The sequence below is a fragment of the Mycteria americana genome, chromosome 5, assembly GCF_035582795.1.
Source record: "Mycteria americana isolate JAX WOST 10 ecotype Jacksonville Zoo and Gardens chromosome 5, USCA_MyAme_1.0, whole genome shotgun sequence".
NCBI lineage: Eukaryota > Metazoa > Chordata > Aves > Ciconiiformes > Ciconiidae > Mycteria > Mycteria americana.
Window position 1 is genome coordinate 24590814 of NC_134369.1, and position 20234 is coordinate 24611047.

Genomic DNA, 20234 nt, shown 5'->3' on the forward strand with positions numbered 1-20234 from the left:
CACTGTAGGCCTGCATGGGATTTGATGTGCCTTTTTGTCTGCCTTATTACTGTTTTCTGACTTTGCTTCTGCTAATCCACCTAATCTTTGTGGGACCTCATGGCACTTGAAAAAACACACATGAATTGCTACAACAAGTTAATGCTGATGGTTTGAAAACACTAACAGTGGAATCACTTGTCAGGGACAACTGTCAGCTACACTAAAGGATTTTAGAAGAGGACTAGATTTAAGGCTAAAATCTGGAGTCTTTTCTGTTCCACATACATCATTTGAGTATTTCAAAAGGAATTAAGAGTGCAATTCTTGGATGGAGGGATGCTTATCTGAGAAGACACTGAAAGATACACATACAGCTTAGCCAACTCCTATACCACCTTCTCCAGAGACTCTGGACAAAGGATATGTTGAGGAGGAAATACAAGATAAGGATGTCTACTACACTGACTAACCATTGTAAATGATCCCAAAGGCTGAAAATTAAAGCACCTGCTAGAATATTCTAATTTATGCTGGGGTGGGACTGTGAAGATCAATTCCACAGAGCCCAAATACTTCTTCTACACTGAACTCAGGACATGGTGAAACAGCAGAGAGAATCTGTCGATAAATCTTTAAGATTCATCTTAAAAAGATTTTTACAGTGGGTATTTATCTTAAAGATAAATCTTTAAGATTTATCTTAAAGATTTTGAGGCCAGCAATACCCAGACAGACAAAACAAATGATAGCTATGTCATCTCCACTTTAATGTAAATTTTGCAGTATATCAAATGGGGCAATTTAAAACTGTGCCACGTTTGTCAGTTATGTTCCAGAGACACCTGGCAACTTGGTCGCAGATCACCGCTTAGACATAATAGTGACTGCATGTTTGCACATGTTTCTTTTAGTATGTGTCTGTATGTAAAAACTTCTTCCATGGCTCAGTAGATGTGTGAGCATCTTCTTTAAACAAGGAAGACCCTTTACAATAATTGTTTATGGGCAATTTCAAGAAAACACACCATTCCGTTCTTTTACACTTTGTCATGTAAAAAATGCCCTGCTGGGGTGTTATCTTGCTTACCTAATTGCTTGTTCGACTGATAAACGAACTTTTTTTCTGTCTCCTGCTATTCTGTTCTGCTAGGCAGAATCTGAAGTTATGTCAATAGCATAAGCCATGAGAAAGAATCTACCTGTTGAAACATGACACATTATGCCAGAAATTGTTAAAGAAACCATCAGCTTCAGATAGGTTTTGACCTTCCTTTTCCTGGGTACTTTTTTGTAATAGTCCGCAAAACAAATAGTGATGGAAGGTTTGTGAAATGCGATAAGCTCGTCATCTGCCAATAAGGATCTTTCCGTTCTGGCTTTTGATGTACATTTGGCACTAGAGTATTTCCCATCACTGGGAAATCTCCTATCTATCCTTCAGGTATGTACTTTTGATGTCTAAAAGCCTAGTTTTATGAATCAGCCACCGTTAATAAACACATCGATTTCACAACAGTGCTTAGAAACAGCAGTTGTGAAAAATGCAGTCTGCCTCTAAAAATAAATAGTCATCGTCAGGTTTTTTTATATTTTAAGCTTCAGGGAAAACAAAACTGAGAGGAAACAAAAGGAGAACCTAAGCATTCACGAACAATTCAACAAATCTGAAGACAACCTGGTATTTTCTTTTCGCAAGAAGAGGGAAGCCACTGCAGGTCCATGCAAAGAAGCAAGTTCAGCCCCTCATCTGGCCTCCCTCTGCTCTAGTCAGGCAGCAAAGGGGCAACCAACATCACCTGGGATGAAAAGTGTGGGAAACAGACAGTTTTGCATTACCTGACTGGCTGTGGCAACAGGACAACTGTTCTATCCACAGCCACAGATTCCTGTGTGACAGGGAGCAAATCTCACACCTTAGCTCTCCATCTATAAAGATGAGAATATATTACTTCTCCTAAGCTGTCTCTGATTTCTCTGCTCAGACAGGAAGATAAATTAGGAGACATTAATCTTTCTGTACATGTCATTTTAGCCCCAAAGAGGCATGTCTTAGACATTCTGGTATCACAGCATTACTAATAAATAGATTAGAAAAACAGCACCTCAATGTGGCCACTCTGGATACGCCATGGATGAGAAGGGAGATTACCAAAACTACCGTTTTTCTTGATGGCAGAAGGAGTATAAATAGCAGGGAAACTGGCTGAAGTTAAGTCCTCCTTCTCTTTCCTTTCTCTCCCCATTGGAAATAATGAAGAAACAGTATATGACAGCTACTGTGATTTCCTTATGGTGTCTAAAATTACAGAAATACTTCACTTAGAAGATGATGTATGGTCACTGTGTAACCTAGGGTAATTACCAGGTATTAACACACAGGTACAAGATGGTAATTAATTTGTCCCCCCCTTTTCAGTTCTCAGTCTTGAGGCCAAGTCTGATGTCCAGGCACCAACTGCTATTTCTGCAGCTCCCGTTCAATGTGCCTGTCCAACCTGTGACCCGTTCTAGCAGGTTCCTCTCATCAGCTCTGACGAGCTTCCAAGTGATGACTTTCAGTGCTCCCTCTGCAGATATAGAGCTGGTGGCTTTAAGGTGAGAGCTCTAGCTCCTTCTTCCCATGACCTCTAGCACTCAGCAGGCAATGGCTGTCAGGAGCAGTCTAGTGATCTCAGACATGTGCTGACTGCTGAAATCCTCCTGTATTTGCACGAGGAGGAGGGATACGATGGCTGCTACACTGGTTCAGGTATCACAATGATTTCATACCTTCAATGCAGAGCCTGAATAGAAAATACTATGAACTGTTACCACCCAGTAGAATTAAACTGTCACTTAACACTTTTTCATGCCAATTATATCAATCCTACACTGTCGTTACATCAATATATCAAGGAGTCTAAGTAATGAACCAGTTTCATATGCAGGTTGAATAGCATGACATACGCGGAAAATCACTTGTACTTATCAAAGCAAATGGCACATCTAGACTGAGTGATCCAGACACAGGGGAAAACTTCACTGATGAAACAGTATTGTTCTTCATGTTTTTATTGTTAAGGGCTACATATGCTGGCTCCGCAGGACATTTTGAGGGCAGCCCAAAGTTCAAAACGGACAGGAATAAAGATACTGGCATTCGAGTCTTTCTATGACTACATCTTTACTATTTCCTCAAGATAAGAAAATGCATGCTTTTCTCCTGATTTGGAGAACACATCCAGATTAACTAACGCCATTGTTAATTTGAATTAGAAACATTTCTCTGTAGGTTAGTGAATACATAAAGTCTACAAATTGAGTTGGTTTCGGACTCCACCTTACTCCTGCCCTCACCAGGGCCCTACTTCAAAGGGCCATAACAACTGATGGTGTCTTTTTTTAGCTAGAAAAATGCAGTGCACAAAGAAGTGCTGGTAATAAACACTGCCACGCTCCTGCTGCAGCAGTTTGCTGGATCTCTGTAAGAGAGTGCAAATTGTCCGAAGCAGACAACTGTCTGTCTTTCTACTGTAAATGTATGTAACACTTCATGTACAGCTGGGGTCTGATCCCCAGCCCAGGCTTTTGGACACTGCCAGCACAATGACGAATGGGAAGATCTCAAGCCGACTGATCTCCTACGACACAGAGGCTTCCAAAGCACGCACAACTAAGAAACTGAGGTACCTAAACTCAACAGCCTACCTCATTTGTGGAAAGGCAAAATAACATAACTGTTTAAGAGCACTTGGTAACACAATACCATTGTCTAAGGCAGGAAGCTGGCGAGAATTCAGGTGGCCAGAACAGGATTCCTTCAGTCTGAATTTAGCTACATATATTCCTGCTTTATGTTTCACAAAATCCTTAACTGCTACTTATAGTAGCATCTCATTGCTAAATATTATAGATGAAAAAAAAGTGTCTTGGCAAAAATAGCCAGGTATGATAAATACCAACCAACATACTGGGATTTTACTCTTTGCACTATGATTTTGCATCTACTGCCAGGTCACCTAAAAAAATGGGGCTTACACAACCACACCATCCTTGTGGGTTTTACCTGTTTCCTGCTGCCCAGTAAGTCTTTCCACCTATTCACTGATTTCAAGTCAGACACAATCAGGGGATCAACATCTGAAAGACATTCAAGCCTCGGTTACTGAGTGAGGGTGAAGACCCCCTAGACCTCCCTGACTGAAGGAGAGGCTGCAGCAGGAGTTCAAGCTTTATTCTGTTTGCAAGGGTGCCACCATGTGACACAAACCCATTCCCAGAAAAGGGAGACAGGAATGTCCTCCTCGAGGCACTCAGCAACTTGCTTGAAGAGACGGTGACTGCTGTGGGGCCTTTCTGCCCTTAACTTCAAGCCCAGTACTGTGCCTTTCACAGGGTCCTCCAGGCTCCCCTCAGAAAGGGCTGTTGGGAACCCCCTTCAGCAGACCACCAGGGAACATACAGGGCAGTGAAGCAAACGGGACAGGAAAGAAGGCAAGAAGGAAGGCAACAACTAATCCTAGAAGTAGCAGAAGGCTTCCTACTGAGGTGCTTTGGTATTACAGTGAGACAGATTTTGTAATGCTTTTGGCCTACATAGCTGTGAAGGTTCCTTCGGCACTTTTTATATCAATAGAAATAGTATCTCCTGGCAGTTTCCAGCATGGGACGTTGCCATCTGCCTCTTCTAAGTCCCCCATAAATGTCGGGTGAGGGATTCTGATCTGGTTTTCACTTCCTGTCCTAGATTGCTATGATATAAATAGCAGCCAGGTGTTAATTAATTCCCATATGAGTGCATGTGTGGGGATACCATGTGTTTATATACATGTGCGCTTTTAAGGACAAATCTTTTCTCAGTTACTATAGCAAGAGTAGTTCTTCCACAGATAAGGACCAGATGCTTAATTAATGAGATACCTTTCTGCCTCAAAGGAAGTGTATTACAACTGTACATACTCAGTATGCTGCTTCTGCCATTGTATGGGGCCAAGAGCCCTCTGCACATTTGGCATGAATTTGCAACAGAAGCCTCCACATGCTGCATGACTGGAGATTATGGTTTACCTCCAGCCATGCTTTGCCCCAGTCTGTGCTCCTCGTGACGAGTACGCCAAGTACTGTTCACCAGCGGCTTAGGTACGCAAATGTCTCAACAGGCCATGGCAGCATCTCGGCTTGTGGCCGCAGAAGCAGCTGTGCTACCAGCATGCACACGAGTATCCGGAAGATGACAAGAGCCTGCCAGGAAGTCATCCCCCAGTGGGGAGCACTTACCTGAGCAATATCAGTAACCAACTGAGGGTAAACTTATATTAGCAGTTTAGTCCAAATCAGGAGCGAGCTTCTGGAGTGAACTTCCTGATGATGCCCACCTGCGGCACTCTAGTTCACATTGCAGAGCTGTGTTGGGGCAGACGTACTGAATTACTTTTGGATTAAGCTACACCAGAAAATGCGCTCTAGGAGCACACCTAAGGCTCTCCACATACTAACCAGTGTCGTGTGGACTTACCAGGACCAACTATTCCTGTTGGGCTGGACTATTTTTCATGTATACATAAGCTGAAGCCAATCTCACGAAAAACCAGTAACATGGACATAGCATAGTATGGTATGGTGTGCCAGCAGTATATGGCATCACAGCCATATCCAAGAACTGAGATATGAAGATAATACATGGAGACAGCTGCATACCATGTATTTGTGGTATACAGAATCTCAGAACACTTAAGGTTGGAAGGGACCTCTGGAGAGCTTCTAGTCCATTTTTATATCCCCAGTTACATGTTACATATGTGTTGGCATTTTTTTAGATTAAGGAAGCCACGGTCCTAGATGGTTGGTGGTTAGTAAAAATCACAAATGCTGGCCATAATTTTCATACTCTAGAAGAAATAACATGGATCTTTTTTTCCTTGGACTGAGAAACCTGTTGAGAAACAGGTTTTCAGGCTCTGTATGGGCCTCACCTGGGACATAAAGGGTACCCATGTCTGCCTCTGTGGTTGCCCAGGACATCCATACTAGCGCTTTTGTGCGCTCAAAGTACTTAGCCTGACTAAGAGGCAGTCATTAGCCTGGATACAACGCTGGGGCTAATACAGTTACACCACCTTCAGGATCTAAACTTGTCCCTGATCATGTTGCTCCTCCAGGTTGGAAAGATGTACCAGAGGTGTCAGTCAGCCCCTCTAAGAGGATGCTGCATCAGACACACTTGCCCAAAGGAGTAGGAACAGACAGGTTTGCGCACAGAGCCTGCCAGACAGCCTTTGTGAATGATGTGCAGTGTGTCAGAAGCTTAGCCGTGCATGTGACTTGTTTACTGGTGATCTCTGTCATTGTCCCTGCAAGAAAGCGAATCTCCAAGATCCAAACTTAACTCAGCTGCTGGGGTTAGCACAGTAAATGACAGGAGGAAGTACAATGAACAGTTGGAAAGGCAAACACCAGGGGCTCCTGCCTCGGGGGAGATGACGTCCACCATCTGGAAACCACATGGTATGGCTTAAGGAGGCCACAAGTAAATCAGAGGTGCAGTCACTCTCAGATTTGAAGGACAAATTTAGCAGTGGGGCTAAGCGAGACTAACTTGATTCACACAGAAATGTGAACTAGCAGGTGATATACTTATAGCTCCCCTTAGACCTGTTTATCTGTCTTCACTGGGGTAGATGTACAGGGATAAATTAATGCATTTACACTTTTGGCAAGTATCAGTTTGAATGCAGGTTTTACTGCTACCCCCTCTCCCCCTCTAAGTGTTCTAGTACCAAACTGACCATCTTCTCACAGATTTTACACTGATTAATCACTGATTATTCTGGATATGCCGAAGGGATGATTGATTAAATTTAAACTTGCCCTGAAACATCTATTTCAGAGGTGCTATCCATTATCTTCTTATTGGGGATGCAGATAATGAGCTATCACAGAATAAGAGAAAGCTCAATTCCTGGACGGAGCTCAAGGACCTTGACTTTGGTAATGGCAGTTGCATTCTGCCCACCCAACAGAGACAGGAAGGCAGCCCCTATGCCTATATATAGCTACCAGTATTAGAAACCAACACAGCAAACCTGCCGTTGTGAAAATCAACACTGCAAAATACACTAACAGGTTTTGAGATTGACAGAGAAAAGGCTCAAAACTTCCTGGCAATTTTGGAAGCAACACCAGTGAACCAGCTGAAGACAGAATCAGATATGCCTTTGCATGCAGCCAGAGAAGAAGAAACATTTTACGCCAAACTAAACAAAACAGTACTGAAGCATAGAGACTTGGCAAAACCTCTTCTCAGCTTGCTGTCTTCACAGAGACGCTAGGTGAATTATCAGTGTCTAGTGACCAGGAAAGAGAACTATTAAAAAAAGACAAAACAGAAGCCATGAAGGACTAGAAATAAAAGAATGACAACAGAGATGGCTGAAAGTGTAGGAAGTAGACCAATATCTAATGGTAAAGGAGAAAGCCAAAAGTTACTGTGGAAATATATGACAGAGGTGGCATTAAAATGCACCGATATGACAGAAACAGCAGCAAAGTCTACTAAATAAAACTGTTGAAGGAGACAGTATCTGAAATGGAGCAATGAAGCATACACACACATATATATACATATACATAATGTATATTATAGTTGTAGGTAACTCCCTTCTGAGGGGAACAGAGGGTCCAATATGCCAGACAGACCCTCCTCTTAGGGTAGCCTGCTGCCTCCCTGGGGCTGGGTTAAGGACATCACTAGGAAACTTCCTAGACTGGTGCAGCCCTCAGGCTGCATCTTCCTGCTCTTCCTACTGCTCTTCCATGTGGGTGGTGATGAAGCCGCAATGCATAGTCCGAGGGCAATCAAAAGAGACTTCAGGGCCTTGCAACGGTTGGTAAGGGAATCTGGAGCACAGGCTATTTTTTCCTCTCTCCTTCCAGTTGCAGGCAGTGACATTGGAAGAAACAGACACATTCACTCAATTAATACATGGCTCCATGGCTGGTGTCACTGCCACAATTTTGGGTTTTTCAATAATGGGAGGGCCTACACGGCACCAGGCCTGCTGGTGTCAGATGGGATTCACCTTTCTCAAAGGGGGAAGAGGGTCTTTGCTCACAAGCTTGCAGGGCTCATTGACAGAGCTTTAAACTAGACTTGAAGGGGGAGAGGCGATAATATCAGGCTTGCCTGTGACAAGCTGTGGGAAGACATGCCACGGTTAGAGGGATGGGGTGCTAGTGAGGGCCCCTCAGCCTGTGCTCTGAGATGTGCTGGCTACACTGGAGCACACTTGAAGTCTTGCGTAGATAAGCCAGGGGCTCCTGAGGTAATAGGAGCCAACAGGGAAACACCAGTGAAATACCTCAAAGGAATTAAGGGGTGTTCCTCTAAGAAGGTGACACGGCCGACAGCCCAGCTGTCGACACCAATGCACGCAGCATGGGCAACAAACAGGAGGAGCTGGAAGCCACCGTGCTGCTAGAAAGCTATGACCTAGTTGCCATTCCTGAAAGTTGGTGGGACAAATGCCATGACTGGAGTGCAGCTATTGATGGCTACAGGCTGTTCGGAAGGAACAGGCAAGGAAGGAAGGAAGGGCAGAGGAGTTGCCCTCTATGTTAAGAAATTGATAGAGTATGAAGAGCTGTCTCCGAAGAATAGCCACAAGCAGGCTGAAAGCATATGGGTTCTTACCCATTAGACACCAAGGCAACAAAGAGAACCTTGTTGTTGGTGCCTACTACAGGCCACCCGATCAAGGGAAGCCTATTGATGAAGACTTCTTACTCCAGCTACAGGAGGCATTGCTCTCACAGGCTCTCGTCCTGCTGGGGCACTTCAACTACCCCGACATCTGCTGGAAAAGCAGCATGGCGAGCTGTAGGCAATCCAGGACTCCTGGAATGCATTGAGGATAGCTTCTTAACCCAGGTAATAGACAGCCCTACCAGAGGGGATGCGATACTGGACCTGTTGGTCACCAACACAGGTGAGCTAATTGGTCACATCCAGATTGGAGGCAGCCTGGGCTGCAGTGATCATGCGCTGGTGGAGTTCGCAGTCCTGAGGGATACAGGACAGGCAAAAAGTAAAGTCAGGACCCTGAATTTTAGGAAAGCAAACTTCCAGCTGTTCAAGAAATTAGTCAACAGGACCCCCTGGGAAACTGCCCTCAGGGACAAGGGAGCAGAACAGGGCTGGCAGATCTTTAAGGATGCTTTCCATAAAGCACACAATCTCTCAATCCCCAGGTGTAAGAAATCAGGCAAGGAAGGCAAGAGACCAGCATGGATGAATGAAGACCTGCTGGTCAAACTAAAGGACAAGAAGGAAATGCACAGGCAGTGGAAGCAGGGACAGGTATCCTGGGAACAGTATAGGGACACTGCCTGGTTGTGTAGGGATGGGGTCAGGAAGGCCAAGGCGTGGCTGGAGCTGAACTTGGCAAGGGATGCAAAGAATAATAAGAAGAGCTTCTATGGGTATGTCAGCCAGGAAAGGAAGGTCAAAGAAAGTGTACACCCCCCTGATGAACAAGACTGGCAAACTGGTAACAACAGACAAGGAGAATGCTGAGGTTCTCAAACTTTTTTGCCACAGTCTTCACTGGCAAGCTCTCTTCCCAGACCTCTCAAGTGGATGGACCACAAGGCAGGGCCTGGGGGAGCAAAGTCCCTCCCACTGTAAGAGAAGATCAGGTTTGAGACCACCTGAGGAACCTGAACATACATAAGTCTATGGGACCTGATGAGATGCAGCCCAGAGTCCTGAGGGAATTGGCTGATGTAGTTGCCAAGCCCCTCTCCATGACACTGGAAAAGTCATGGCAGTCAGGTGAAGTCCCTGGTGACTGGAAAAAGGGAAACATTGTGCCCATCTTTAAAAAGGGTAGAAAGGATGACCCTGGGAACTACCGACCTCTCAGCCTCACCTCTGTGCCTGGGAAGATCATGGAACAGATTCTCCTAGAAGCTATGCTAAGGCACATGGAGGGACAGGGAGGTGATTTGAGACAGCCAGCATGGCTTCACCAAGGGCAAGTCTTGCTTGACGAACCTAGTGGCCTTCTATGATGGAGTGACTACATCAGTGGACAGGAGAAGAGCCACTGACGTCATCATCTAGATTTCTGCAAGGCCTTTGACACAGTCCCCCACAACATCCTTCCCTTTAAATGGGAGAGATACGGGTTTGATGGGTGGACTGTTCAGTGCATAAGAAATTGGCTGGAAGGTCACATCCAGAGAGTAGTGGTCAGCAGCTCAATTGGGAGACCCCAGAGGGAGGTCCAGAGGGAGATCAGTGATGAGTGGTGTCCTTCAGGGGTCCATATTGGGACCAGTACTGTTTAATATCTTCATCAATGACACAGGCGGTGGGATCAAGTGCACCCTCAGCAAGTTTGCAGACAACACCAAGCTGAGTGGTGCAGTTGACATGCCTGAGGGACAGGATGCCATTCAGAGGGACCTGGACAAGCTGGAGAAGTGGGCCCATGTGAACCTCATGAGGTTCAACAAGGCCAAGTGCAAGGTCCTGCACCTGGGTCAGGGCAACCCCTGGTATCAATACAGGCTAGGGGATGAAGGGATTGAGAGCAGCCCTGCTGGGAAGGACTTGGGGGTACTGGTGGATGAAAAGCTGGACATGAGCCAACAATGTGCGCTCGCAGCCCAGAAAGCCAACCGTATCCTGAGCTGCATCAAAAGAAGCGAGTCCAGCAGGTCGAGGGAGGTGATTCTGCCCCTCTACTCTGCTCTGATGAGACCCCACCTGGCGTACTGCATCCAGCTCTGGAGTCCTCAGCACAGGAAAGACATGGACCTGTTGGAGTGGGTCCAGAGGAGGGTCATGAAGATGATCAGAGGGATGGAATACCTCTCCTATGAGGAAAGGCTGGGAGAGTTGGGGTTGTTCAGCCTGGAGAAGAGCAGGCTCTGGGAGACCTTATTTACGGCCTTTCAATACTTAAAGGGGGCTTATAAGAAAGATGGGGAGAGACTTTTTAGCAGGGCTTGTGGCGATAGGACAAGGGGGAATGGTTTTAAACTAAACAAGGGTAGATTTAGACTAGATATAAGGAAGAAATTTTTAACAATGAGGATGGTGAAACACTGGAACAGGTTGCCCAGAGACATGGTAGATGCCTCATCCCTGTAAGTGTTCAAGGTCAGGTTGGACAGGGCTCTGAGCAACCTGACCTAGTTAAAGATGTCCCTGCTAATTGCAGGAGGGTTGGACTAGATGACCTTTAAAGGTCCCTTCCAACCCAAACTATTCTATGATTCTATGATTCTCTATAAATTTAAATGCCTACAGGAATAGCCCAGAGTTTAACTCATGTGTTGAGAAAATAGTAAAAAAGGCTACTGAGCAGAAAGCAGCCTGGAAAAATTACTGATTTTTGACTTGATGTTTATATTTTTAAAAAGTCAAGAAATAGATCAGTCACAGTCACACTAAAAAAGATATGTTTTGAGTTTGTCAGCAAAACTTAAAAAAAAAAAAACCCACACACAAAAAGACAAATATTGTTTTAGTCAACCCAAAATATTTCCTTATTATGCAGTGAAGTGTTTTCCTTTGTATTGAGCCCCTACATTTCACTTTAGTCTTCCTTTTCTCATTGACCTTTTTTTCAATTGAAAAATAGGTTTGAAATGAAAATGTTTGGGCTGAAACGAAGCATTTATTTTTGAAAAATAAAAATTAAATGTTTTTCATTTTTAAATTCCCCTTCCCCTTCCACCTTAAAACACTTCAATGAATTTGATTTCTCAGACATGTCAGTGAACCTGAAATACTGCATTTTTGTGAATTTCATGCCATTCTCCTAAAGATGCCTGTAATTAGCAGGAGTGTTCCTTAGGTCTTTTATGCCTTGGTTCTTTTTTGTTCTTCCTTGTAAGGATCCCCAATTTGGAATTGCTTACACAGGATCAAATATGTTCTAGATACAAGTTAGAAAATATGACGATCTTTGAACCTAGTCTGTTATCTTTCCCAAGCACTGAGACATGTATTGTAGCTAATTGTCTTAAAGCTTTAAGTACACTGAGAGGCTTTGAAATTAATATAGAGGTAGGATTAAATACATAAAAGCACCGTTATTTTTATTGCTTATATGCTTCTGGAAATAGCATTTTAAACTAACAAGCTGGAGACTAAAAGTGTGAAACATTGTACTGACTTGGTGGGAGAGGAGTTTTCATTAGCAGACGGACAATAACAGAGATCATGGATTTGACAGATCCAGCCAGTGTTTTCATGAACTCATACAATTAATTGTTCTAAATAGCAGGTATTGCAACACATTGGGCTGGCGAAGGGAATTAAATCATACAGAAAATGAAAAGGTATTAAATGAGAAGGTACTGAAGATGAAGGCCCACTTGTTAACACTGTGCCTTCTCTCCACACCCCTCCCAAGCACACAGCTTGTCCTGTATGAAGACAACTCTTTGCAGAGATAGCCTGGCACTGCAGGCTAGGGTTAGTGTGGGCACCGCGTCCCCCTGCATACACAGCCCCAGTGCTCCCACTGTTGCGTACACTGTGAAGGAACCCGCATGCCAACCACACTGCTACACAGGTGAAACAGGACAGAGATTTAATAACAGCCTTTTTTAACTGAAACACTGTAACCCTTTAAACACTGCTCACAAATTTAAAATTATTAACAATCTTGGCTGGGATAGCCTGTAGATCAAGGGGAAACAGGAAGACGAAGAAGAAAAATGAAATGCAGTAATTTGCTAGTATAGAAATACAGTACTGCTTTGTATGCTGAGTACACTTAGCAAGTGTACTCAGCTTAGTGTACTGCTTAGTACACTTGTACGTATACATCTGCATGTATGTTCATGGAGGAGGGTGTACATATGTGTTTGTTTATCTCATGGAAACCTACAGTAAGGCAAGACTTTGGAAAACTTTAGCCATTTTTTAAGGAAGCACTATCTCCCTTTAGCCTTTGTATATCTAACCCAATACTATAATCTGCTTTTTCCAAAAAGTTCAGAATAAATAAGCCCCTGTAGGCTTTATAAGAAGTTTTTTAATTCTTGTGCGTCTATGCACCAGAATGGATCTAGATATGTAGAAAACTGGAGTTAATGTCTAGGTGACAACTTCTTTTTGAAAGTGGAGCTCAAGGCCAAACTGAAGGTTGGGGCCATGAGAACTATCATGTCATCAGATTAGTTTTAAGGAACATGAGTTATCTTCTGTACAGCCTAATTCTATTTTATTGAAATCGATGAGAGATTTGCAATCGACAACAGTGAAATGAGGTCAGAGCCACAGCTGATATGTCTAATTAATAGGCTACATCCACTCCACCTGTCCTACAAAATGTCTGAGAAAGAGCATAGGGTAAAACATCTCCATCCTGAGTCAGTACTCTTCAAATCCTGCATAAAAATAACAGTGAGAGCACTCGGAGGATTTCATCCTCTTAAGTATCTAAACATTTATGCCGGCACATTTCATCAAGTTTCCATTTAGAGGAATTTTGTGGGTAAATTAAAGAGTAAAAACTCAGATGACAAGAAATCTGTGGGCGTGCTTGTTGTACATATTGTGGCAGATCCTGAAAACCCACTCTCCTATGTAGGTGCCTGAACCCTACCATGAAATGCAAAGCTAGTTTTTCTGACTCACAGAGGTGTGTCCCATTGTCTCTGGGCTAGGTGTATAATACGTATTGGCAATCTCCCTTTCAGGCTTTGTCTTGACAATGCAGCAAATGGCTTTAGGACTCCTACTCAAAGATCCAAAACCACCACAGCCGCATGACTAAAACACTAATCCTGTACAATAAATTAATTCTTAAGGTTCAAATTGTTCAAAAAATGTTGACAGGTTAACTTGCATCCACAGGGCTTGATGCCAGGTAAGGTATTTATTGTTTGTGCCTCCTGTGTTAACTTTATGTTGAACTGACTAATAATCATCTTTCTACAGCTAGTATAAAAACTGTGTAAGTTCCATACTATATGCTGTGGCTAATTTTAGAGAAATCAAATCATACACTCCCTAATCTGGATCAAACTCATATTGTTTGGGTGATCAGGTAGTACTGACAAACGGTATTCATGGCCATGGAACTGTAGCTTCAGAGACAGTGAAACTTGGGATGAAAATAGAGAGTATCTACAGAAGAATGTAGGAACAATCAAGTCTGAGGAGGAGGAATGGACCACAGATGGGGTTTTTTGGGTTGGTTTTTTTTTCCTGTTAAGTGAGATATTGATAAAGTCAAATACCAAGGAGGGATCTCTGTAGCTTGCATGCAGTACATCTGCTACTCTGAACAGAATGGGAGCTCTGCATCCATGCCATTTCATATTACATAAACACCATTTATATTACGTGTACATAAAATTGTGAAGCACTTACAACTATCTCACTAATCAAATCATGATGCTAAGCAATTACCTAGACTTATGTATTTTCAAACATAATAATGTTTCAGTGTACTATTCCACTTCACTAGATTTATTTTGTAGCAGGGTGCATACACACACGCACACACAGACTTGCCTGTTAACTGTGTACCATATATCCATAAGGGTAACATCTCTGTTCTTTTCATAAACCTGCCCTGGGACTGTTCTCTAGCACTGAGACCAACGGAAATGGAAGAGCCCACATCAGTATTATTAAACTGTCCAAAATATGGTGATCACATCCAAACTGCCCACCAGGAATGGCCATTGGCTTACGCTGACACCCTAACCATGCCTGTGAACTAGGAGAGAGCTGCTTGGCCAAAGCCATGGCGCAACTGCTCTGACGCTGACCTGCACGCAGTGAGTTGAGCTCCCAGCTCGGGCACCCACTCTGCCTGTTTAATTTACTACTACAGATGCAGTGATAGTGTCTCCTAGTGGCTATATTCTTGAAGGAACAGACCCAAACCCAAACTTCACACCTGAAATTCCCACTCTTCAACAGTATACAAAATACAAACGCATCTCCAGACTTTTAGAATATCTAAAACAGAATCTCTCAAATAGGTAAAACAAAATAAATAATTTAAACATCAAAGTTTAATATCTAAGTTACAAAGTTGCATGCTGATTTAACATCTAAAACCTATCTCTAGGTTATACAAATGTGGTTTTTTTTAAAAAAACAGTAGCAAAGTATTGCATTCTTTCCCTTTTGAAACAGTAACACTAAAGAGAGAGATGAGAGCCATAACAAAAACATGTGAAGCAAGGTGTTCAGGACTTTGCTCAAAGGTCTGAAGGCAAACATTGGCATCAATTGGATCAGAGTCATTCTCATTTAACCTTTAGGTCCTCTCAGACCCTGTAAAAGCAAAGGAAATGCTTAAATGCTCTGCTACGGTAAGTCTCCATAGGTTCAACCTACCACATACTAAGCCCTATGCCAGACACCACAACGTGTGAATATGAACTAATGTTGCTGGATCTTTGAACCACGCTAAGAACTCACGAAAGGCGATGCCGGCATAGATCAGAAGGCCACTGCTCCCAGCAGCACCCTGTTTGCAGTCATGGCCAGCAGAGGATGTTTAAACAGAGAACATAAAAACAAGCAACCCTGAACAGTATCAATACTTGGTTCTAGCCCTTCCTCCTTGACCTAGCTATCTTCTGTTTTCAGCACCAGCTAAACACCAAAAATCCATCTTGGTAATGAGATCTGTATCGGGATTTTGTGAAAGGAAGACTTAACAGTCAAGATACAGACAGCATATTCAACAGTAAACCAAAGCCCCGCTAGCTGGAACTACAGCAAGGTAGAGCCAGAGGACACGAGTCTGATTTTGCCATGTTGGGAGACATTTCCTTTCTCATTTTCAACTGACTGAAGTTTCCCGTTGTCCACCATCCTCTTGGAACAGAAAGATTTGGGCAGAAAATTTCCACACATGGATAAGCTTAACCAAATAAGACATTGCAAGAAAAAAAAAATTACTGGAAAGGCGCAGATAAGGAAATCTTTCCTAGCAAATCCTGGCTGTAAGCGACCACTACTTCTTAACAATGGAATACAGATTTCCCTTCCTCTGTGTATATATTGGGGCCTTTTGTTGTTCGCCAAGTATCCTGTCACACCCCTGACATCCCCACTTTTAAGATTTTATGTAAGCTCCCCTGGTAGAGGAGAAATAACACACTGCAAAAATGACTGTGGTTGGAATAGTTCTATCACAACAAAATAAACTTATGTACTTCAGATCTCGACTAACGTATCTATCTGAACATCCCAAGAGCCACCAGACATAAACCTGGAGTGCATACAGTTTGTCCCCACCTCCAGCAGGTCTTTCTCCATGTACCTGTGTGTGCCTGAGATACACTGCTCTGCTTGCAGCAACGGGCACTTTCTGCTACCTTTTTCCCACTGTGCCGGTGCTGGTGGAAAGCCTTTCTTGAACAAGGTCTGGTCAGTATTCACTTTCCCTGATGATCCTTATGGTGCTCACCTTTATGCCAGAGTGTAAAGCTTATCTCCATCCTCAGCTTTTTACCTGAGGGGAGGGAAAGATGACAATTCAGTTTTGGAAGAGGTTCTCACTGGTAAAAAGGGACTGACAAGTGAAATCTTTCCCACTCAACTTGTTTTCCACACCTCCTTCAGCTATCATCAAGCACTAGTTGAATCACACCAAATAAATAGTTTCAGCTTGTCTTAGTCTAGAAAAATTTCCGAAAAAGTTTGAAAGCAAAGCCTGAACTTTTTGTTTCTTTTCTCACCTTGACAATTTAGCTCTGTCCAGTAAGGAAAGCAAAAGCATCCATCTATTGAAGCCTTTCTGTTTCTGGCACTCTCATCTGTTTTAGCCCACCTGTTCAGCCAACTTCTTTTAAAAGCACCTCTCTTTTTACATACATTTAAAAGCTCCTTTCATCCAAAGTTGACAAATCCCTCTAAAACAGCCACCTCTCTTCATGTCTCCTCTTACTAAAACCCTGCACAGCAGATCCCACATTCCCCACCGGTCCGAAACAAGCATAGACCTCTACAGCTACCTTATGTGGGAATGAAAACAGCAGGTGACTGGAGCACCCAGAGGGGAGCAAAAGTTGGGGTAGTCCAAGGATACAGAAGGGACAGAGAAGACAGACCTGCAACCCTACAGATGTAGGCTGGTTCTTCCATCTCCGAGCTTCTTCCTCATGGCTCCAATTATTTGTTGACAGTATCTAGTTAAGTGACTTCAATGTCAGAGGAAATGCTACAGGGTAGATTAAGCTGCTGGGCTGCTACCAAAACAGGAATGTACAAATTGGAGCAGAAATTCCCCACGAAGGCAAGGCAGTAGCAAATGGTAAGTCAGTTACCTCTGCCACAGTCCCGTGAAGAGCCAGAAGAGCCCCACAGATTTGCCCTCTGTCAGACCTGGGGGATTGTCCTTTTTCTAAAGCAACCAAAGCTAATACTTTCTAACCTTCCACTCCTCCCAAGCCAACTGCTCAAGGGCCACTCTGCAGAGAGCCAGTTCCTTCCTTTGTCCCGGTAACGGGACACTTGTGCGCACACCCTCCCAGACATGTCTCAGGTTATTTAAATCAGCTCAGCAAGTCTTTCAGCCTGAGAGACACAAAAGCAATATGAACAGAGCTTCCTTTTGCACTCTGTCCTCAGAGAGTCCTGTCCAGAGCAGATCATGCTGATATAACCTGACAACATCCAGGGATAAAGGGGAGGCTCACACTAGACGCAGTCTAATACTAGCCAGTATTCTAAGAGGGCAACCAGAGATCAAAGAAACATTTTCTTTTCTTTCCTACTGCTGGTTACTCCGTAAACTGAACAAGCCCCCAGCCCCATCTGAGCAACGAAGCGGCTGATCCTCACAATCATCATGGGTAGGGAGAAAGGTTTCCTTCCAAGGGACGCTACCAGGGCTGAACTGTGTTTGCTTTTCTTTAAAGCCTCTCGTATAACCTTTCGCCCTTCCCAGCATTTCTCTTGCTAGCACTGTAATGCATTTGGCACAAAACTGCAAAATTGGAAAACTCCTCAAGAAGTTGGATTTGTTTGTTGCCTTTTTAAGGGGCGGGTGGGGGGACAGCTCCTCGATTCTTTTTGAACTTTTGATTACTGTTATTACATTTAGGATTATATCCTCCCTCCACCTCTGAGTTAACCATTCACTTGGACTCTTCTTTCAGGCAGGTGGTTTAAGCTTGATCTGCCCTCCAGGGGTTAAATGAAGAAGTGATGGGAGGAAAAGCAAAACCCTTCCAATGGCTCATATTTGAAATTCTTTTTTCCCTCCCTCTCTCCCTCTCCTAAATGGGGCTCATCTGCTTCTCGTTTCCTCTCGCTCCCTAATTATGCCGTTAGGGAATGGCGAGGGGCAAGGAATAACAATGAAGCAGATAACAGGAAACTGTTACCAAAAGCACAATGCCGGACCCCCCCCTCCCTGCGATCCTCCCGTTCCTCCCTCCCAACAGACAGTCCCCCTCACCCTTCTGTCGATGCCATCGTCCCGAAAGCCCCCCTGTCTTCTCAAGAGTCCAAGGGATTATTTTGGACAGTAGGGCGCGAAGGAGATTGGCTCTTTGGGATAACCCTCGCTCGCGTCTGGGAAGGAGCACGCAATTCCTTGTAATCCTGGGAGCTCTGCAGGGCGAGGATCCGGCAGCTCCGCTCCTCGGCTCTCCCCCACCCCGCCGCCGCCACCCCAGCGAGGGCTCTCCGTGCCCCGAGGACCAGCGCTGCTGCCACGCGGCCGCCGAACAGTGGCCGGCGGGGCGAGGAGCCGCTGGCACCTGGGCTGCGATCCCCGGCTCCCTCCCCTCGCCGTGGGGTGCGTGTGCGTGTGTGAGAGGTGGGGGTGACTTCACATCGGCGCGGTGTTGGCTGAGGCTGGATTGGAAGGTTTTAGCCCTCGAGCCGTGGATTTGCAGTCTATCCCTCTCTATTTTAGGCACGGGCTGACATCACGAGCCGTTGTTACTCCTATAAATCCCCCCAACCGCTCCTTGGCAGAAACGGGGGGGGCGGCAGCAAGTCCCTCGCAGGGGGAGGGCCGGGCGCTGCCGACCACGACCTGCCCCGCTCGCCGCGGACCGCCGCCCCCTCCCCGGGGTAGGCCCGGCCCTCCGCACCGAGAGGGCCCGCCGGGACTCCGGGGAGCCGGCCGGGACCGACGGAAAGGAGCGAACCCCCCACACACATCCCATGGGCGTCCGGTTGCCACCGCATGCCCCTCATGTTCCCTGGGCGAGCGGGCCGGCACTCCGGCGGGAGAAGAGTCCCGCAGCCCGCCCGGCCGAGGGTCGCGCCCGCCGCAGCCAAGGCACCTGCCCCGCCACGCCGCGGCGGCAGCCTCCCGAGGCTGCATGGCCCGGCACGGCGGTAGGCAGCCGCCCCTCGCCAGGCGCGGCCCGTTCAGCCCTTCGCGAGAGCCCGGGGCTGGCCGCCGGCCGCAGCAGGACCGAAAGGCAGCGGCGAGCGGAGCCGCCCGTTCTAAGGTACAAGCACGGCGCGGCGCGGTCACACCGAGCGCGCCGGGCCCCAGCCCGGCCCGGCCCGGCCCGGCGGCGGCGCGGGGCGGTGCTGCCCCCTGCCGGGGAGGCGGAGGCGGTGCCGCGGCGGAGGCCCCACCTGCCGGCGTAGCGGGACCCCGGCCGGGGCGGCGAGGCCTGGCAGCGGCGTCCCCGCAAGCTCAGCCTGACCGCGGAGCAAAGCCCGGGAGCGCCGGAGCTGGCCCAGCCCCGCGCCGCCGCGGCCCCGGGAAGCGGCCGTCGTCCCGCGGGTGGCTGCAGCGCCTCCCTGCGCCCTCTTGTACACTCTCAGCGCCCTCGACCGCGCCCAGGCCCGGGCCCAGGCCCGGGCCCAGGCCCAGGCCCGTCCCGCACCGCGTCCCTACCTGCACCGCCCGCCGCTGCCGCGCCCCTCAGCACCGCCCCGCTCCGCCGGAGGGCGCTGCACGTGGCCGCGGCCTGGCGGGCCCGGGGGCCGGGGGAGGCTGAGGTGCGGGCGGAGCCTCCTGCCGGCGGGGCCGCAGGGCGGTGGTCACGGTAGTTGCTGGGGCGCGGCCGAGTCCCGCTGCAGCGGCCCCACCGTGCTGGGGCAGGAGCCGCCGGGAACGCGGGCGGGAAGGCACGGCCGGGCCACGGCTGCCCTAGCAGGCCCCTCGTCAGAGCAGGGAGGGTTGGACGGGCACTCACAGCACTTCGGCTCACAGGAGAACACAGGGAGGTGCTGGTGTGACCCCTCCTCCTCACCTCATCATGCTTGGGAACAGCAGCAGGGAACAGGAATTTTCCAGATCCTGCTACCA

The 20234-nt window shown here is 46.4% G+C and overlaps 1 protein-coding gene across 13 annotated transcripts in view; it reads right to left on the minus strand.

Annotated features, from left to right (window-relative positions):
* Positions 1-19956, minus strand: part of SLC1A2 (solute carrier family 1 member 2) — a 109849-nt gene extending 89893 nt beyond the window's left edge. For 6 of the 13 annotated variants that reach the window (XR_012775891.1, XM_075502495.1, XM_075502494.1 and 3 more), the window contains exon 1: positions 19125-19200. Coding sequence is in view for 6 of the 13 variants with exons in the window: in XM_075502495.1 (XP_075358610.1) it covers positions 19125-19162 (38 nt within the window). In the remaining 7 variants the exon portion in view is untranslated. Of the gene's footprint in view, positions 1-5238; positions 5365-16271; positions 16464-18413; positions 18978-19124; positions 19201-19820 lie in introns of those variants that run through there. The other 7 variants (XM_075502487.1, XM_075502490.1, XM_075502488.1 and 4 more) reach the window with 7 other exon arrangements.
* Between the last annotated feature and the right edge of the window lie 278 nt (positions 19957-20234).